We start from the raw sequence: 20,674 nt of genomic DNA, 5'->3' as shown, positions 1-20,674 counted from the left end.
AGGCAATTAGGGACGGCAATAAATGCTGGCCTAGCCAGCGATGCCCACATCCCATGAATTTGATGTGGGGAAGGGGAGGGCACCAGGAGACAATGGAGCAACTAACTCACTCCTCCTGTAATGAGGTTGCAACATGCTTGCATTTAAAAGTTACTTCTCCAGGGAAAAAAAGACTTGTACCAACATGTCTGCAAACGGTGTTGAAGTGCGAAATGAAAGAAAAAGCAACATTTGCAATTTTTTCTGGAAACAGCTTCCTGATTGTATGCCAACCATTAATTTCTCAGTAAGACTAGTACAGTATTCGCCCAAGTTGCTGCAAATGGCAAAGTTCATTACATAAGGAAGCTGCTGAGTTGCTTTGACTTGGAGATTTAAATGTTCAAGGTTAATTGTGGTTTCTAACCAGAATCCTTTTCTGAAAATTCTGGGAAACTTGCTTTACAAATATTGTGGAAACAAAAGGTTAAAATTTAAAATTTAGAATTTCTATACCAAGGCTATATACATGACAGCATATTATACAACTATAATGGCAATGCAGATATTGTAAATGCCTGAAACGTTCAGTGCTTTTAAAAGTTGATGGCTGAAACAGCAAGTACATTCTGTAAACTAGAACTTGTGCCACTAATACATAAATGCAGTTAAAAATATTTTTTCAGCTTTCCACAAAGTACATTTTTACATGAATGCAGTATTAAAAAGAAATTGTATAGTGCAATGAAACAGCTGAATATTATTGCAATTTACGAATTTTTGGAAATCTGATTTAGATAAAATATTGTAATTCTTAAAGGATGTTGCGTTAAGGGTTAAGAGACATAATTTGAAATACTCAACCTGTCTCCGAATCCAGATGCTAGAAAAAATGCCACTTAGCTCAATTAAAGGCTGGCTGCCCCAGGTGCAAATGCATTCATGTGTGCAGACAAAATGATTTCCTCAATTTTTAGTAATCAAGTACATGTCTTCTGCAGCTCTTCCATGTAATCCAGTTCTTCATACCTGGTGAAATTGAAATGGTGCCACAAGGGCATTGATTCCAGCTACAAGGGTGGTTTGCCCTTGTAAGTGAAATGTATGTGGTAGGTAACTGTATGACCAAGTGCTAAGTGGGTACAACTGCAGCTAGTGAGTCCGAAACTGAGTTCTATATGTGAACTGTCTTTCGACGCTAATCAAATGAGTTTGGCCAGAATTTTCCCGCCTGCAATTTGGGGGCGGGGCCCGCTCGCCAATGGGAAAATGACGCCAGGAGGAACCCCCAACGTCATCCCAGTCCCTTTAAATTTTTAGGAAGGTGGACAGACAGCGAAATCAGCTGTCTGCCCGCCGACCTGTCAATGGCCAATTAAGGCCATAGACAGGCTAATTAAGATCATTAAAGACCTGCCTGTCCAATCTTAAAGCTGGCGCGCAGGCCAGGAGCCCTGGCGGGATGAGGTTTCATGTCCATTTAAAAAAAGTTTAATAAAGTTTATGTCCTTTTTATTAACATGTCCCATCTCGTGTGACATTGTCACATGAAGGGGACATGTTAATAATATTTTTATTTTTCTATTTTTTAACTTCTGTGCACTGTCACTAATCTCCCTGAGACAGCCCTTAGTCTCAGGGAGCAGTGTGCTCTTTGGCACGCATGCGCAAAAGAGCGCACTTTGACAGCTGGGATTCCCCCCCGAAGGCCGCTGGACGGGCCTTAATTGGCCTGCCCACTCAAAATGGCGGCAGGCCCCGTTTCGGTGGCGGGGGTCGGCTGTTTGCCTGCCGCCAAGCCGATTAGGCCTGCATGCCCACCAAGGGGAAAATTCTGCCCTTCATCTTTGCAGTGTTTAATCTTATCTGGACTGTAACAAAATTTGCACCACTTTTTTTGGAAGAGATTGTTAATGTCCCAGCTACTGGACATGAGATAAAAAGTTAACATAAAATCCATTCTCCTACTAGTGTGGTATCCTCATACAAGTTTGGGGACAAAGTGGACTGCTTAGGACATTCAGGTTGGTTGTGGCCATGTTTCTTTGAAGTTAATTTTTTCACTACTGCTACAGTTTGAAAGTGGTAAAAGGGGGCTTAGGGCTTCTGACTTGAAATTGCAAAAAAAAATGATTTGCAGTGCTTATGGTAAACAATTTCTTTGAGACCATCTGATAACCCAGTTGGTCAAGATTGTGAACAACTCAGCCACAGGCCAGGAACATTCCCAATGTGTGCTGAGTATGCTGTTCTCAGAGGTTGGACGTTAGCCTCAGCATCCCTGTGTCAGGAGAGGAAGAAATTTGTCAAGGTTTCCTCTCCTGATTGCTGCCCAATTAAAGAAACTCAGTAAATGTAACAGGCTGATCATTGATGACATTTTAGTTGTAGCATTAAGCAAGCAAGACATTTTTCTGTGAAATTTGGGAGTGTGTATATGTGCTTTGCAGAAGAAAATCTTTACATGGAATTTTTAAATTTTAAGATTGGTGTAAATATTTTGCTTATCATGTATTAGCTACTTTCTTCAAAATGATCCCTTCACTTCTACAAAATGTCCTGCTGTCTTTTTTCTAGAAAAAAAGTTTCCCAGCAATTTGTATCATGAATAAATTCAGTACATTTTGTTTTTAAGTTTCTACTTTCTTAAAAAAGATTCAGCTACCCTGTTGAAGAAGGCTTGCATTTACAGGCAATGAAGTACTTCTGAAGTGTTTTCACTGTTGTAGGAAAGAAATGCCCAGCCAATTTGCACACAGCAAGCTCGCACAAAAAGCAACGTGACAATGACCAAATAATCTGTTTTTGTGATGTTGATTGAGGGATAAATATTGGCCAGGACATTGGGGATAATTCCCATTTTCTTCAAAATGGTGCAATGGGATCCGAGATGGATTATCTTGGATTAACATTTCATCCAAAAGACTGCACCTCCGACAATCCGGCACTCCATTGGTACTGCACTGGAGTATCAGCCTTGGGTTTTGTGTTCAAGTCCAGGACTGTAACTTGACTCCATAACCTCCAGACTCAGAGGCAAGGGTGATACCAATTGAGCCACAGCTGACATTTAATTATTGATTTCATAGGTAAATTTATCACACTCATATTCTTAAACAAATGGATAAAAAGAAGTCTTATGATCACTTGTCTCTGCTGGGAGATTGGCGGGAGCACTTCAGTTGTGCTCAATGTCTTTGGATTAGGAAGAGCAAATTTCATGCAGAGCTCTTAATTGCTACCCATTAACCTTTATTGGAAAGTGCCTGTGTGTGGATGAATGAAAGGATTACGAATGGTTGCTGTCCCCTCACTGATGAATAGTCTGCCTGTTGGATCATCTTGGGTGTTCATGGCCAGTATGAGTTGACACCTCCGGAGGGTGGATGGGAAAAATTGGTAAGTAAATCAGATTTGAGAAACCTTATTAGCAGAAAGGTCAAGTGAAAGATGGGAGAACAGCTTTCTTCAGATTTCCGGAAGCGACCAGTCTGTTCGCAGCCTTGGTGTCACATTTGACTCCGAGATCAACTACCCCTTTCATATATTCACACGATCAATAAGGCTGCTTAATTCCACCTATGTAACATCATCAGAATTTGCCCCTGTTTCAGCTCATCTGCTGAAACCCTCATGCTCTCTTTGCCCCTCCCAATGCACTCCTTCTGGCCTCCCACGTTCTACTCTTCATAAACCTGAGATCATCCAAGACTCTACTGCCCATGTCTTAACTTGCAACAAGTCCTGTACACCTATCACCCTTCTGCTCACCTACCTACATTGACTCCTGGTCAAGCAATGTCTTGATTTTAAAATTCCCATCCTTGTTTTCAAATCCCTTCTTGGCCTCACCGCCTCCCTCTCTCTGTAATATTCCTCTGCCCTCTGAAATATCTGCAATCCTCTAATTCTGGCCTCTTGAGCATCCCTAAATTTTATCGCTCTACCATTGATGGCCACACCTTCAGTTGTCTAGGCCCTAAGCTCTGGAATTCCCTCTCTGCTTCTTTACCTCACTCTTCCCCTTTAAGACACTCCTTAAAATCTACCTCTTTAACCAATCTTTTGGTCTTCTGACCTAATATCCCTTTTTTTGGCTTGGTGTCATATTTTGTTTTTATAATACTCCTGTGAAACGCTTTAAGACACTTCAATGCATTAAAAGTGCTACATAAGCTTGTTGGTAACTGGCTGCAAGTTATTTTCTTATTTAAATGGAATAAATCCTGTTATACATGTTTCAATAAAATTCACTACCTTGGAAGTGGTGGATTAGGTTTATAAGCCCATCCCTATAAAAGACCTGTGGGAGCATTGGATTGCAAAATTGAAATTAGATTTCATTTTGGCTGTTTCATAGATGGAAAATGCATGATTAGATACTTCATAACTTCCAAACAGATATTAATTTAACTTTTATTCCGTTGATTTATTAAGCTATTAAATAGACAACCCCTTATTTTGAAACTATAACCCTCTAATTCTAGATTCACCCACGAGGGGAAGCATCTTCTCGACCTGTACTGTCAAACATCCTCAGAATCTTATTTGTTTCAATAAGATCGCCATTTATTCTTCTAAACCCCAATGCGTATTGGCTCAACTTTTCCTCTTAAGACAACCCTCTCATCCCAGGAATCAACCTAATGAGCCTTCTTTGAACTGCCACCGATGCAAGTATATTCCTCCTCAAATAATGAGACCAAAACAGTACACAGCCCTCTAAGTGTGGTCTCACTGCTGCCCTGTACAGTTGCAGCAAGAATCCCCTACTTTTATACTTCATCCCCCTTGCAATAAAAGCCAACATTGCCTTGCTAATTGCTGTACCTGCATGCCACCTTTTTGTGTTTCGTGTATGGAGTCAGCCAGATCCCTCTGTCCACAGCATTCTGGACTCTCTCTCTTGAAGTAATATTTTCCTTTTCTATTTTTCCTATCAAAGTGGATAACCTCACATTTTCCTGCATTATATTCCATCTGCCAAATTTCTGCCTTCTCACTTTATCAATCTATATCCCTTTGCAGACTGTTTTCCTACTGATCTTTCTATCAGTAGCAAATTTGGCAATGAAACAGTGTTCCTTCCTCCAAGTCATTAATATTTTTTGTAAATAGTTGAGACCCTAGCACTGATCTCTCTGGCACCCACTAGTTAAAGTTTGCCAAACTGAAAATGATCCATTTATCCCAATTCTATTTTCAGATCGTTAGCCAGTACTCCATCCGTACTAATGTATCATCCCCCAACACCATGACCTCTTGTTCAATAACTTTTTATGTGACACCTTATTGAATGCATCGAGTTCTCCTTTATCCACCCTGCTCAATATATCCTCAAAACTTTGTAATAAATTTTTAAAACACAACTTCCCTTTCACAAAACTATGCTAACTCTATTATGATTTTCTAAATGTTTGGCTACTACTTCCTGAATAATGAATTCCAGCATTTTCCCAAAGACAGATGTTAGGCTAACTGGCCTATAGTTTCCTACTTTCTGTCTCCCTCTTTTTGAATCAGGCGCATTATATTTGTGGATTTCCAATCTGCTGGAACTTTTCTAGAATTTGGGGAATTTAGTAAAATTACAACCAGTGCATGCACTATCTCTGCAGTCACTTCTTCTTGAGGCCCTAGGATGCAGGCTGTCAGGTCCAGGGGATTTGTCAGCCTTCAGTTCCATTCATTTGCCCACTACTTTTACGTCTTGTGAAAATTGTTTTAAGTTCCTCCATCCCTTTTGCCTTCATTTTCTACTATTATTGGAATGTTCTTAGTGCCTTCCACCATAGAGACAGATGCAAAACAATTGTTCAAAAGTGTTTACCATTGTTAATTCCCCAGCCTCATTCTCTAAAGGACCAACTTTAGCTACTCTCTTCCTTTTTATATAGAAGCTCTTACTTGTAATCTATTTCACCCTTTTTTAGTCACCCTTTACTGGTTTCTGAAGTTTTCCCAATCTTCTGGTCTACCTCTGATCTTCTCAAACCTTGTATACCTTTTCTTTCAATTTTATATGATCTTTAACTTCCTTAGTTAGCTATGGATACTTCCCTCTTCTAATAGAGAGACTCTTTCTCACTGGTTTACATCTTTGTTAATAGTGATAAATATTTTTCCTAAATGTCTAACACTGTTTATCTACTGTCTCACCATTAAATTATTTCCCAGTCTACTCCTTTTGGTGAAATGTTTTCTACTTTGGTGATGATGAACATGATTTATCTTGACCAATTTCATATTTAAATAACTGGCAGAAAGGCTATTATGAGCAGTGTTGAAGAATGTTGGTTATCTGCAGGCTATGTATGCAAAAACACTGGTTTATGTAATTTGTTTACTTTGCCGCAAGTTTTATAAAATAAAGCTCTCCTTGTCATAGTGTCTTATAGCTCTAATTGTTGATTGGTTAGCATTCTTATGCTATGGTACTGTACTACGTTTGATGCGGTTTTCAATCTCCAACTGTTGGTTTTCTTGGAAGGAATCTAGCACTGATGTGCATAATTAGTCTTTAGCTGGGAATTGGCTGAAAAATGTAGCATAAGCCAGCTGAAACTTGCTTGTAAACATGCTGTTCATCCGGTTTCATGTCTTGCTTAATATCTTGGCAGCTGCTAAACTCGGCAACAGTGGTTGATTATTTTAGTAATTATATAAATTAGTTGGGTATTGACTCCAAAAAAGCAAAATTATTGATCTGACAGAAATCTGATTGATAAAATTGGGTTTTTAATTTCTTCATGTGATTTAGACGTGCTGGGAAGGCCAACCTTTGTTGCCCATCCCTAATTCCCCTTGCGAAGGTAGTGGTGAACCACCTGCTTGAACTGCTGCTGTCCATCTGGAGCAGGCGCACCTAGAAAGCTGTTAGGCTGGGAGTTCCAGGATTTTAATCTGATGACAATGAAGGAACAGCAATATAGTCCCAAGTTAAGAAGGTGTGTGGCTTGGAGGGAAACATGCAGGAGATGGTGTTCCCATGCATCTGCTGCCCTCAACCTCCTAAGTGGTGGAAGTCGTTGGTTTGGAAGGTATTGCCAATGGAACATCGGTGAGTTGCTGCAGTGTATCTTGTAGATGGTATGCACTGATCCATTGCGCGAGATCAAGCTGGCTGCTTTGCCCTGGTGTCGAGTTTCTTGAGCATTGTTGGAGCTGCACTCATCCAGGCAGATGGAGAGTGTTCCTTCACACTCCCTTGTGCCTTGTAGATGGTGGACAGACTTTGGGGAGTCAGGAGGTGAGTTACTCGCTGCAGAATTCCCAGCTTCTGACTTGCTCTTGCAGCCACAGAATTTATATGACTGGTTCAGTTTCTGATCAATGGTACCCCACCCGCAAACGTTGGTAGCGGGGGATTCAGCGATGATATGCCATTGAATGTCAAGGGGAGATGCTTAGATTCTCTGTTATTGGAGATGGTCATTACCTGGTACTTGTTTGGCATGAATGTTACCTGCCACTGATCAGCCCAAACCTGAATGTTGTCCAGGTCTTGCTGCATGTGGGCACGGCCTGCTGCAGTATTTTGGGATTTGTGAATAGTTCTGAACATTGTGCAATCAACAGCGAACATCCCCATTTCTGACTCTATGATGGAAGGGAATTGATGAAGCAGCTGAAGATAGCTGTGCCTGGAACATTACCCTGAAGTCCTGTAGCCTGGGGCTGAGATGATTGGCCTCCAATAATCACCATTTTCCTTTGTGCTAGGTATGACTCCAACTAGTGTAGAGTTTTCCAACTGATTCCCATTGACTTCAATTTTGCTAGGCTGTAATGAGCTCAGAAGCTGAGTGGTCCTGGCAGAACCCAAACTAGCATCAATGAGCAGGTTATTGCTGCGTGAATGCTGCTTGATAGGATTGTCGAAGATACCTTCAATCACTTCACTGATGATGGAGTGGGGGCTGATGGGGCCATAATTAACAGAATTGAATTTGTTCTGATTGTTGACAGGACATAGATATGTGGGAAAATTGCCCAGGTATGTCCTGTCAACAATCAGAACAAATTCAATTCAGTTAATTGTTGTAGCTGTACAGGAACAGCTTGGCTTGGGGTGCAGCTAGTTCTGGAGCACAGGTCTTCAGTACTACTGCTGGAATGTTGTCAGGGCCCATAACCTTTGTAGTATGCAGTGCCTTCAGCTGTTTCTTGATATCACGTGGAGTGAATTGAATTGGCTGCAGACTGGCATCCGCGATCTCAGGAGGAGTTTGAGATGGATCATCCAATCGGCACTCGGCGAAAATGGCTGCAAATACTTCAACCTTGTCTTTTGCATTGATGTGCTGAGCTTCCCCATCACTGAGGATGGGGATATTTATGGAGCTGCCTCTTCTGGTTGGTGTTTAATTGTCCACCACCATTCACGACTGGATGTTGCAGGATTTCAGATTTTTGATCTAATCCATTGGTTTTGGGTTCACTTGGCATGCAAGTAGTGATATTGCACTACTTTGTAGCTTCAGGTTGACTCTTCGTTTTTAGGTATGCCTGGTGTTGCATACCCTTCTGCACTCTTCATTGATATACAATGATATATAAAAGCATTGTATGATATATTCATCAGCCCTGTTAACTATAAAATTTAAAACAATGTTATTGGAGCTGTGATTCCAGAAAAACTTCCTCAGACCTCTGAAACGTATCTTCCTGACTGAACTAACATTTAATTGTTATTTTGACCATTGTAATTTAGCCTTCTGCCTGAAGAAATAATTTGCATTTATATAGTTCCTATCATAAGCACATGACATCATAAACTGCTTTACAACCTAATGGGCTGCGTTTGAATTTCCGTCACGCTGTTACATAGGTGAATGCAGCAACCAGTTTGAGCATTGGATGATTAATGATTTGCATTGGATGGTTTCTTTTTTCCCCACAAGAAATGAAATTCATATTGATGACTTTGAACTTTATCCAGCTGTAAAGTGATCTTTTCTGCAGACAGCTGAATTGGAAATTACACTTCTGTGTAAATCAAGCCAAAATAATGAGGTTTAATTTTTCCATTAAATCTTCTTGTGCTTCGGCAGTGAAGATGAACAAATGCTGGTCAGGTTTTCCAATGTTATGTGTAGTATTTAGTTTGTCAGCTGTGATAACCCATTAATTACTCTCTGATGCTTGTATTTTTGAATGCATCTTATTGAGAGTAATCCTCTATTAATCAAAACAATTTTACAGCATTAGTAAATTTAATTTAGTAAAATTATCTAAATAAAATATTTAAACTTGGCTTCATTAGCTAGCCAATTTGATGCAGGGATGCAGTATTTTCAGCTTATTAGCCAAATAAAAAATAATTTGTTCCACAAAGCCTAATATAAATGACCAGTTTAGTCCCCTGAAAACTCCTGCAGCAGTTCTAGCTGGTGTGCAGTAAGCTATTATCTTATCACTGTAGAACATTTGAATGCAATTAATGCAAGATCCAACCCTTAATTTTCATTTTTGCTGGTTGGTTGAACTTATTACAGGTGAAAGCTTTGTACCCCAAAAAACATTGAACTGGAAAATGATTGCATTTACAAATTACAAATTAGAGCTTTTAATTGAATTTCAATTGCATCGAATAATGCTAAATATGTGTGTAGCTTGCATTAGTTTTTAATCGGAATTCTATTTTTGTGGTCTTGCAGCCAACAACATTGGCAGAGTTGAAATATTGGCTACAAACCGCACCACAAAAACCCAATTACCTTATTCATTTGTAACACCAATCTACTATGAATAAAAACTTAATTTCCTGCACCTACAATACACATGAATCACGACAGATCAGTTGATAAGATGAAATGAAGTAAGATAATAGGAGATTTGCATGGGGCATAGATGCTGTCATTGATCTGTTCAGGCGCATGGCCATGTCTATACTATGTATTTCTGTGTACAATACAGCAGATGAAATGTCTGAGCTAAATGCTAAGGAATATGAAGTAAATTTTAAAAGAAATTTTATGCCAATGTCAAACAATCTACACACTTTCAAATCATTTAATGCAAAATATGTCAGTTAGGAAAGTACAACTTTGTAAATAAGCTGTATGAGCTTAAAATTGAGTCTCGTACTTAATTTCTGTTTTTTTAACATATATCTTACTATATGGAGTCATAAATCAGTTTTGCTCATTAAATCTGCTTCCTGGATGAAATCAAAGAAAAATCCAGGATATTGAACTAACATGACTAATATGCTAATTAATCCTAATCACAGCTAATATTTTGTTGATCCCAACAAGACTGGAACCATTGTGTTTCATAAATTATACCTGGTTCATCCCTGACTGAATTTATAACCCACCGCTTGTTACTCACCACATATCCATCCAACTCATGTATTACTCCAGCATTGTTTGCTAACATTTCAATTCCTTACTTAGTTGATGTTTCTAAGATTGCAAACTATTCCCTTTGCTATACATCATCACAATGGAAGTATTGCAGACACTGAGTTTGATGTACCATGGCAATTTTGCCATTGGCTGTTTCACTCGTACAGCAACTATAAGCACAAATATGAGATGACTGGTTTAACATTTAGTTGCAGCAAAGAACATCAAAATAACACTAGAACACTATTATTTTGTACAAAGGTAACACCACCTCATTTTGATTATATTCAAATAGCTACAAAGCTAGAGATAAAGGCTTGTTTGTTCTTTTTTCATCACAGTATTCCTTGTTTTGTAGAACTGGTTTTCATTGACAAAATGTAGGTTTCTTAATCCATGCTAGGGCTAGTTGACTCAATGTATATTCTGTAATGAGTGTGCATGTCTGACTTGTTGGCCTGGATTTTGCTGTATTAATAACAATGAGATTGGATATTACAGGATAAAACTGATAGCAACTTCTGGCATCCACGCATGTGCAGGTAAACATGGAAATCCAAAAGTTGATCTCAGTCATGTACAGCTCCCCCACAGGCTGCATTGTTGCCATCTTTGTTGATGGTATCGGTACAGAGATCAATGTAATGGCATGAATATAGGCTAATTACCTGCAATTCTCACACTGAAAACAGATGAAAAAATTAGGGCTTGTGTAATCGGGCATAACAGATTTAAATTGTGTAATAAATGATAATTACTGATGAACAACCTCTCTGGGCCTGAATTTTTTTCAAACAAATGCAGAGTCACATTCCCGAGAAAAATTATTGTTGTAGATATTGAAACTTTTTTTTCCTTTTCTTTTGTGCCTATTCTTTAATCTCACGTGCAGGTCCCAATCTGTGTTCTACTTCCAGTATGGTGATTTAAATGTAATTTATATTTCCTGTTTTTACTTCCTGCTTTGCAATGTGTGTGTTTCAGTGAGGATTCTTCAATCCAATTGATTGTTGAGCCTTCCTGTTGTTTGGCCTGCCCATATACACCACAGATGCCATAGAGCACACCACTTTGGATCAGATAGCTGAAAACTGGCTATCTCTGCTGAAAAGCCCAAACAGAATCTCTCAGCAACTGTTCATGAGATGAATGGCAAAAGCCATTCCTTTGTCACTCACAGCAAAATGTGGGCCATTAAACGGGAATTCAGGAGTAAAATGTGAGATATCCAAAAATCAGATGTTTCTTGTAAATAATGAGTCTTGATATCAGGTTTAAACATTAAAAACTATCTCAAACAATTAAGGTCATGATTATTTTGTGTGTTTCTGAACATGAATTTCTTTTTAACTGTCCATTCGATCAGATCATTTAACAAATTTGACAATGTGAAATAAGAGTTAATAGCTGTCGTGATACAACAAGAAGATTTAGTCTAGCCATTTCTAATGCATGTTACTTCACTTCCCTTATATCATCTGGGTCACTAAGTCCTTCAGGCAGTTTCCTCACTTTGGACTCACTGGGTTAACAAAAAAGCACAACCAAATGAATCCCTGATGATTAAGACAGAGAGTACATAGGCTATACAGAGTAGGAAGGTTCTAAGTTTGATCCTGATATCTGCTAGGTCAACTGATCTTAGCTGGAGCAGCAATTGGGATGCTATGGTTGCCCTCGGCACCGCTGAATTAAGGAATGAAATTTCAGGCAGTGTTCTTGTGCCTGATTGTTGATATGATTGCAGAGTTTTTTCTTATGAATTGCTTCTTGAAGGATGAACATGTGGACATTGTGTAAAGACAAATTGGGCTCAGTTGTGATGCATACCATGTTTGATCTCCTGCTGAGATTTGCTGTCAAGGTTGTTTGCATGACCATGGCTACTGGAGGAGGCACGAGAGGGTGTCTAGTGCCAGTTAAATGGTACCACTGAGGAATATGTATCTTTGAGAGAACAAGAGGAGGGTGGAAAATTGACAGGAAAATATCAAGGGGGAGAAATATTGAAATAAGTGAATGTTATATATTATTGTAATCTTTCAAGCTTACCTGACATTTGAAAAGTGTGTTTTGATGAAAGCTCACAGACTTGAAATGGTAACTGTTTCTCTCTCCACAGATGCTGCCAAACCTGCTGAGTATTTTCAACATTTTCTGGTAATATTTCAGATTTCCAGCATCCACAATATTTTGCTTTTGTTGATAAGTGAGTTTGAAAAGTGAGTTCCTGTTTCAAATTTTACTTGAAGCCCTACTCATACTTGCTAGTTAGCTCAGTGTAGTCTTCAAGTGCACATTTTGCACATGTTGACTGACTTATAGCTAGGTTTCTTTGTATTTTGGTTCACAAAACAGTTGAAAGTGTCCCAGAGCATTAGCACATAATGGTCAGTGCTAGTGTTTGTTATTGTTAACAGGAAGGATGGGATACTTGGTTTAATGGAGAGAGGTATAGAATATAAGTTGATATAAATCTATATTAGATGTTAGGCAAGACCACTAATATGTAGCAAAGTACTGCAATTACTGGAAATCTGAAATAAAAATAGAAAATGCTGAAAATACTCAACAGGTTGGGCAATATTTCTGGAGAGAGAAACGAAGTTAACATTTCAGTCAGTGACCCTTTGTCAGAACTTCGCCCTTTTCTATTTTTATTATGTTAATAAGACCATGGTTGGAGTATTGTGCAATTTTTGGTTCCACAGCTATAAGGAGTATGTTGAGGCAATAGAAATGGTGCAAACAGTGGCTTGGTAGTACTGGATGTAAGTATTGCTGAAAAAAGAGACATTCTGTTGAAGCTTTTCATCTTGCACTCATCAGGACAGATGTAAAAATACCAAATTTCAAAGGGAATAAATTTATATTGCATGAAAAAGGGTGTTGATTGGTTGGCAAGTGGACTCTGGTGGAGGTGTTGCCATATATTCCCTGGTGCATTCTCCATGGCAACACCAGGACCATTCAGAGTCCACTTACAAATCAGTACCCTTTTCTCATGCAGTATAACTTGTTGTTCCCTTTGAAATTTGGTATTCCTGTGTGTGTCCTGATGAGTGCAAAACAAAAAGCTTTGACAGCATGTCTCTTTCTTTCAGCAATACACAAAAAATGGTAAAGTGAAGATCCACTAGGATGTTGCCTGGTATTTCGAAATGCAAATATGAATGGTTCCTTTCATTACAGAAATTATGGAATGATTTGATAGAAGTGTTTAAAGTTATGAAGAGTTAGGGCAAAGTATGGAGAAATAGATTGATTTGAATGGTCTGGAACAAAGAGATACAAAAGATACAAAATTGAATTTCGTAATTTATGACAGTAAGTTGGAAAAACTTGGCTTAGCACAGACCCTGCATTACCAGAGTGGATTATTGAAGCAGACAGCAATATGAACATTTAAGAATAGTTTAGATGAACTGGTTGGACTTAATTGTTTCTATCTTGTGATTTCTATATAATTTTATAAAGCAGTCTGATAAATGGATAACTTTCTAAACTCTGTGTACTTGATAACAAAGTTTATTAATTGAAAACTATAGTTCAGTGTCTGAAGTAACTTTTTTTTCCCCAATTGCAGCACTTTCTTGTACCTTAAATTCCTTGTTGTGTGGGCACTGGTGTTGCTGGCAGATTTTGTCCTTGAATTCCGCTTTGAATATCTTTGGCCTTTCTGGCTCTTCATCAGGAGTGTTTATGATTCCTTCAGATACCAGGGTCTGGTAAGTTGGTTAAAGATTTCTCAGTTTCTAAAATGTATCAGTTCTGTATGTTGTGATATGTTTAACACTCACCACTGCCAAAATCTTTGAATATGGTACTTGATTTAGAAGCTCTGATGAAATGCCTTTAATAAATTGTATAATTTTAAAGGGGCTGCAGGATCAGGAGACTTCGTGGGGTGTAGATATTAAAGGTCTTCCAAGGTGGCATGAAACATTGAGAAAGCTGTTTAAAAAAAAACCTGTGGCAACCTTGGCTTTATATATCTAAGCATAAGAATGGAAAAACAAGGCAGTTATGCTAAACCTTAATAAACTAGTGGTTGAGCCCCAGCCGGAAAATTATAGCCAATTTTAGGATCACAATTTAGTAAGGATTCAAGGTTTTAAACTGTTCTGTGGAGACTAGAGAAACTGGGGTTTCTTTAAAACACCAATGGGTAAAGGGAGATTTGACAGGTGTTCAAAATCTTAAAGGGTTTTGGTAGAGCAAATAAGGTGAAACTGTTTCCAGTGGCAGAAGGGTCAGTAACCAGATGACTGAGTTTTAAGATAATTGGGAAAAGAACCAGAGGTGGCATGAGGAAAAAAAATGCAGTGTGACATGATCTGGAATGTACTGTACTGTCTGAAAGGGTGAAGAAGATTCAATAGTAAATTTCAAAAGGGAATTGGGTAAATACTTGAAAAAGAATAATTAGCAGGGCTGTGGTGAAAGAGCAGCGAAAGAAGACTTCTTAGCTGCCTCTTAAAGAGCCAGCGTTGGTGTAATGCACCAAATGTGTTCCTCCTAAGCAATGTCATTCTATGATTCTAAATTCGGAAGCAGTGTTTTCTTAAACAAAATGGAGCAACTTTTCCTCAGGTAAATAATGCCCTTTGAAGAATTCTTATTTGCCAGAAATCTTTGAAATTTAGTATTTTTATTTTTAGATTTCATAGTCACATTTAAAGTAACTATAAAATATGATTCAAAATGTTCCCAACTGGCATTCTACATGTTACAGACAGGAACGGGGTTAATTTAAACAGCACTAATTTCTCCTATCACCACCTGTCCATAAACAGAAAGTGTTTTGATTGTTTCTGCCTTTATGAGCAATGACGTATTTCCCAACCGTAATCCAATTTTCTATTAATAACCCCACAACAGACTTGAGATAAGATGAACTCAAAGGGTTAGTTTATTTGCACACACTCAAAATGTGGGAGAAGGGTTGCAGCGTCACCTCAACACTCAGATAGTAAAGAGAGGGATGGAGATAAGAAAGATTTACTGCACATAGACCATAGAGAAAACAAATATTTGGTTCACATGGGTTCCAGCATCCAGAATCAAAGTTCAATGAGGTATCCCTTCACAGCAGTCGGCGGGTGAAAAGCAATGCTGTATAATTCACTTTTCCAGTGGTGTTGACTTTCACACGAGATAAGCATGTACTTACGTAGGGCCAGATGCTAGCCTGGGCCAGAGATCCTTTTCTACAAGCCTGCCAGTTGGATGGTCAACAGCAGACTGGGCTTTGCTGTTCAGCAAGGTAATACTTACTGGTTCCACAAGCTAGAGGCCCATGTCACATGACTCCCACCTCCCCTCCAGGTTTTGACAAAGGATATATATCCCTCATCTGGGCCCCCGAGATTGTTTAATGTCTCAGCTATTAAAGAATTGAAAGGAACGTTGCAGGGCCCTTTGTCTTAGAAGACAAGCAGGCCAATTTTTTGATGAGGTGACCAGGTGATTAGCTGAGGGTAGTGCAGTTGATGTAGTTTATCTGGGTTTCAGCAAAGCCTTTGACAAGGCCCTACACGGGGGACTTATGAAGAAGGCAAATGCACATGGGATACAGGGTAATTTGGTAAAGTGGATTCAAAATTGGCTTAGTTATAGGAGACAGAGGGTGATGACAAGGATGCTTTAGTGACTGGAAGCCAGTGTCTAGTGGCGTACCACAGGGATCTGTGCTGGGTCCCCTGTTATTTGTCATTTATATAAATGACATAGATGACTATTTTGGGGGGTAGGATTAGTAAGTTTGCGGATCGCACAAAGATTGGCCAGGTGGTTAAGAGTGAGGTTGAGTGTCTTGGGTTACAGGAAGGTATAGACGGGATGGTCAAATGGGCAGATAAGTGGCAAATGGAATTTAACCCTGAAAAGTGTGAGGTGATACACTTTGGAAAGAGTAATTTGACAAGGAAATATTCAATAAATGGCATGACACTAGGAAGTTCTGAGGAACAAAAGGACCTTGGCATGTGTGTCCATAGATCTCTGAAGGCGGAGGGGCATGTTAGTGGTGTGGTGAAAAAGGCATATGGGACACTTGCCTTTATCAGTTGGGGCATGGATTACAAAAGTAGGGAGATCATGTTGGAGTTGTATAGAACCTTGGTGAGGCCACAACTGGAGTACTGTGTGCAGTTCTGGTCGCCATATTATAGGAAGTATATGATTGCACTGGAGGGGTTGCAGAGGAGATTCATCAGGATGTTGCCAGGGATGATGCATTTAAGTTATGAAGAGAGGTTAGATAGACTTGGGTTGTTTTTGTTGGAGCAGTGAAGTCTGAGGGGTGAGCTGATCGAGGTGTACAAGATTGAGGGCAAGGATAAGGTGGATAGGAAGCAGCTGTTTCCCTTAGTTGAAGGATCAGTCACGAGGGGACATAAGTTCAAGGTGAGGGGCAGGAGGTTTAAGGGGGATGTGAGGAAAAACCTTTTTACCCAGAGGGTGGTGACGGTCTGGAATGCGCTGCCTGGGAGGATGGTGGACGTGGGTTGCCTCACATCCTTTAAAAAGTACCTGGATGAACACTTGGCACGCCATAACATTAAAGGCTGTGGGCCAAGTGCTGGTAAATGGGATTAGGCAGGTAGGTCAGGTGTTTCTCATGTGTCGGTGCAGACTCAATAGGCCGAAGGGCTTCTGCACTATGAGATTCTGTGATATCCTTTCTTAAATAAGGAGACGAAAACTGTACATAGTACTCCAGATGTGGTCTCACCAATCCCCACAGAACTTTGGCAAAACATTCCTACTTTTATATTCCATCCCCCTTGCAATAAATGAAAACATTCCATTTGCCATCCTAGACACTTGCTATACCAGCATACTAATTTTTTTGTGATTTCTGTACCAGAACATCCGGATCCCTCTGTACCTCAGAATTCTTCAATCTCTCTCTATTTAAATAATTTACTGCTTTTTTGTTCTTCCTACCAAAGTGGTATTTTTATATTCCCACAGTGTACTCCATCTGTCAAATTTTTGTCCATTCACTTAACCTTTGCAGACTCCTTATGTCCTCTTCAAAACTTACACTCTTACCTGTCTTTGTGTCATCAGCAAATTTAGAAACCATACATTTGGTCCCTCATCCAAGACATTGATATGAATTGTAAAAAGTTGAGGCCCCAGCACTGTTACATTATGCCAACCTGAAAATGACCAACGTATGCCTACTGTCTTTTTCCTGTTAGTTAACCAATCCTGTATCCATGCTCATATGTTAGCCCTTACACCATGAGGTCTTATTTTACATAGTATCCTTTGGTGTGGCACCTTGTCAAATGCCTTCTGCAAAACTAAGTATAGCACACCCACATGTTCCCCTTTATCTGTGTTGCTTGTTACTTCCTTAAATAACTCAAATAAATTAGTCAAACGTGATTTCCCTTTCACAAAACTGTTGACTCTGCCTGATGGCATTGAGGTTTTTTAAGCGCCCCCTCTATAGCCTCCTTAATGATAGATTTTCCCTGTGAAAGTTGTTAAGCTAACTGGCCTATAGTTTTCTGCTTTCTATCTTCCCTCCCCCCCCCTTTCTTGAATTACATTCACTATTTTCCAATTTGATGGGACCTTTCCAGAATCTAGGGAATTTTGAAAATTTGAAACCAATGCATCTGCTATCTCAGCAGCCACTTCTTTTAAGACCCTAGGATGGACTTCAGGTTTTAGTTCTAACAATTTTGTCAGTACCCTTTCCCTGGTTATTGTAATGACTTTAAGTTCCTTCCTCCCTTTCACTATCCCTTCACAATTATTTCTTGGGTGCTATGTGTATCCTCTACAGCAAGCTTCTCCACCCTTTTTCGGGGTTGGGGGGGCACATTTCAAATTTTTCTCACTCAAGAGACTGATGATCAAATTTCGGTAAGATAAGGTTTCATACAACATCAAACGTGAATTTCAAAAATATCAATGTCAAAGGAATAAATTTCAAAAAAGAGTAATTAATAAAAATACCCATTAAAATATACCAAGCAGTAGAGTTCACCAGTGAAACCTTTTTTTTTGCAGTTTTGCTTAAGAAGCAGAGCCAGAGAGAGAGAGACTACGCTCCACGGAAGGGAAGGGGCGAAAACCAGGCCTTAGCTAAGGAGTTGGGTTTAACAAACGCTGACCTTTCATTTGCTTCTGATGGTGCACATACCATGCTGGCCTCGGTGGAATTCATACAAAAGCAGGAGTCGCAAGTGGGCTGCCTTTCAGCCTGAGTTTTCTTCCTCACCCGACCAGCTTTCTGGATAGGTTTTTAGGGAGAGGGGACACGGAAGGCCTCGCTTGTGTTTCCGGCTGACTCCAAGTCTCGGGGTTCTCACTCTCACAAAACTACCCAGAGACACCTGCTCACTCTCACAGGCGCACACAGACATCACACGCACACACACTCGCCCTCTCTCTCTTTCTCTCACACTCATGCACACAGACCCCCTCACTCTCGCACACCCACAGACCTGCTCACTCCCTCATTCTCGCACGCCCACAGACCCGCTCACTCTCGCACACCCACAGACCCGCTCACTCTCGTGCGCCCACAGACTTGTTCACTCCCTATGAAGTTTGGATGCTACTTTAGGAGCGCTCGTTCAGGAGGTGATGGACAAGCCCATTTCTCAATTGGCGGGCCCTCCTGACCCCCAGTCGCTCCGCGGCCTGGCCGCTCTTTGGCTGTTCCGGGGCTACCCACTCAAGCACCAACTTGCAAGTCCAGCTTCAGCTCATTGGCTGTGCTGAATGGAAAATTACTACTCCAAAGGAGCAGTTCTCTGCAGCCGAGAGCGAGAGCCCAGGTGGCTGTGCTGCCTGCCCTGTGCCAGGGTTCAGGACATCTGTTCTGTTCTGTTCTGGGCTGGAGAGGAACTTGCAGTGAAAGTGAGGGTGGGTGGATCCAGTAGTCAAGAACTTCACTCCAATGGCACCCAGCACGGAGTCAGCAATCTGCTGCCTCCTTTGATTGCCAGGGCTTCTCCCAGGGCTCCCTTGGATTGCCAAGGTTCTCCAGGGCCCCGTTGGATCACCATGGCTTCTCCTGGCCTGCTTTGGATCGTCAGGGCTTCTCCTCTTCACTTAAAGTCTGCTAACCACAGCCTTTTCCCTGCTTGGAACTTCTTTCTCTAGTTCTTTCTTTGTAACTTAACTGGGGACTTTTCCTGCCTCTTGTCTGGGACTCTTCTTTTGGGACCCTCCCTCCTCCTTTTCTGCCTGGGCTGTTTGTTTTCAAAGGGACTGCTCATATTCCCTCAGCAGAAGCTCTTTTCTAGTTCTACCTATGTCATTGGTACCCACGTGGACCATGACCACTGGATCCACCCACCCTCGCTTTCACTGCAAGTTCCTCTCCAGCCCAGAACAGAACAGATGTCCTGAACCCTGGCACAGGGCAGGCAGCACAGCCACCTGGGCTCTCGCTCTTGGCTGCAGAGAACTGTATCTATCCCCCTGACTATACTGTTTCCTACTACCACTACGTTCCTATGAATGGCCTCTTGTACCATGGTGTCATGGTCAGTTCACTCAACCACCTTGCAGCTGCCACTTTCGCCCATACAAGCTAACCTCGAACCTGTTAGCCAATTGCAAAGGCCTGAGGTTTCTCCACTTCTATCTTCTCGATCCCCATACCTGCCTCATTTGCGGTTACATCTTTCTGTCCCTCCTGTCTCCTAGCCTTGGCATGTGGTGAGAGAACTGACATAAAGAGGTTGATCTGGTCTTTACCAACCTGCCTATCACAAACATGTTGGTCCATCATAACATTTGTGGGACTGACCGCTGCATAGTCAATTTGAAAGTCATTTTTTACAGTATGCCCTCCACCTGCAAATTAGCTTTGCTACTGTGTTAAATAGGACAGATTAGGCAGCCCATTAAGTGCTTGGGATATCAAAAGCAGGGGAATTATATGCCACCATGCCATAGTTCCCACCATGATAGATGTCAGTCTTCAGGCAAATTGACAAATTCCGCATGATATTTAAGAAACAGCTGATTGGATTGGCACAGCAAGTGTAATAAGCTGTAACTATCTTTGCTGAAGACCTCAGCACCAGAACTAGTAGTCCTACCACCAAAGCTTCTTCAGTGTAGATACGAAAGTGGTGGTTACATAATATGGAAAATTGCCTATTCACATAAATAAAGACTATTTTGTCAAGGCAGCCAAGTACTGCTCTATTGGCCTCTTCTCGATCATTAGCAAAAAAAAAACAAAAGAGTCAAGTGATATTGTCTCAACAAACCTGCTAACCAGCACTCCATTTCAATTTGACTAGCACCACACAGCTTCTGCACTTCACACAACCTTGATCTGGGTATCAGCATGAACT

At 40.4% G+C, this 20,674-nt stretch overlaps 1 protein-coding gene across 4 annotated transcripts in view; it reads left to right on the top strand.

Moving 5' to 3' along the window:
- maco1b (macoilin 1b) overlaps window positions 1–20,674 on the top strand; it is an 87,435-nt gene that overhangs the window by 23,193 nt on the left and 43,568 nt on the right. For 2 of the 4 annotated variants that reach the window (XM_041212622.1, XM_041212624.1), the window contains one exon: window positions 13,918–14,059. The exons of 1 other annotated variant lie outside the window; for it this stretch is intronic. In XM_041212622.1, the coding sequence (XP_041068556.1) occupies window positions 13,918–14,059 (142 nt within the window). Of the gene's footprint in view, window positions 1–11,480; window positions 11,551–13,917; window positions 14,060–20,674 lie in introns of those variants that run through there. One more of the 4 variants, XM_041212623.1, reaches the window with a different exon arrangement.

This window comes from Carcharodon carcharias, chromosome 19 (assembly GCF_017639515.1).
Source record: "Carcharodon carcharias isolate sCarCar2 chromosome 19, sCarCar2.pri, whole genome shotgun sequence".
In the NCBI taxonomy this organism is placed as follows: domain Eukaryota; kingdom Metazoa; phylum Chordata; class Chondrichthyes; order Lamniformes; family Lamnidae; genus Carcharodon; species Carcharodon carcharias.
The sequence above is the reverse complement of the archived record's forward strand: the minus strand, read 5'-3'. Positions and strand labels throughout refer to the sequence as shown.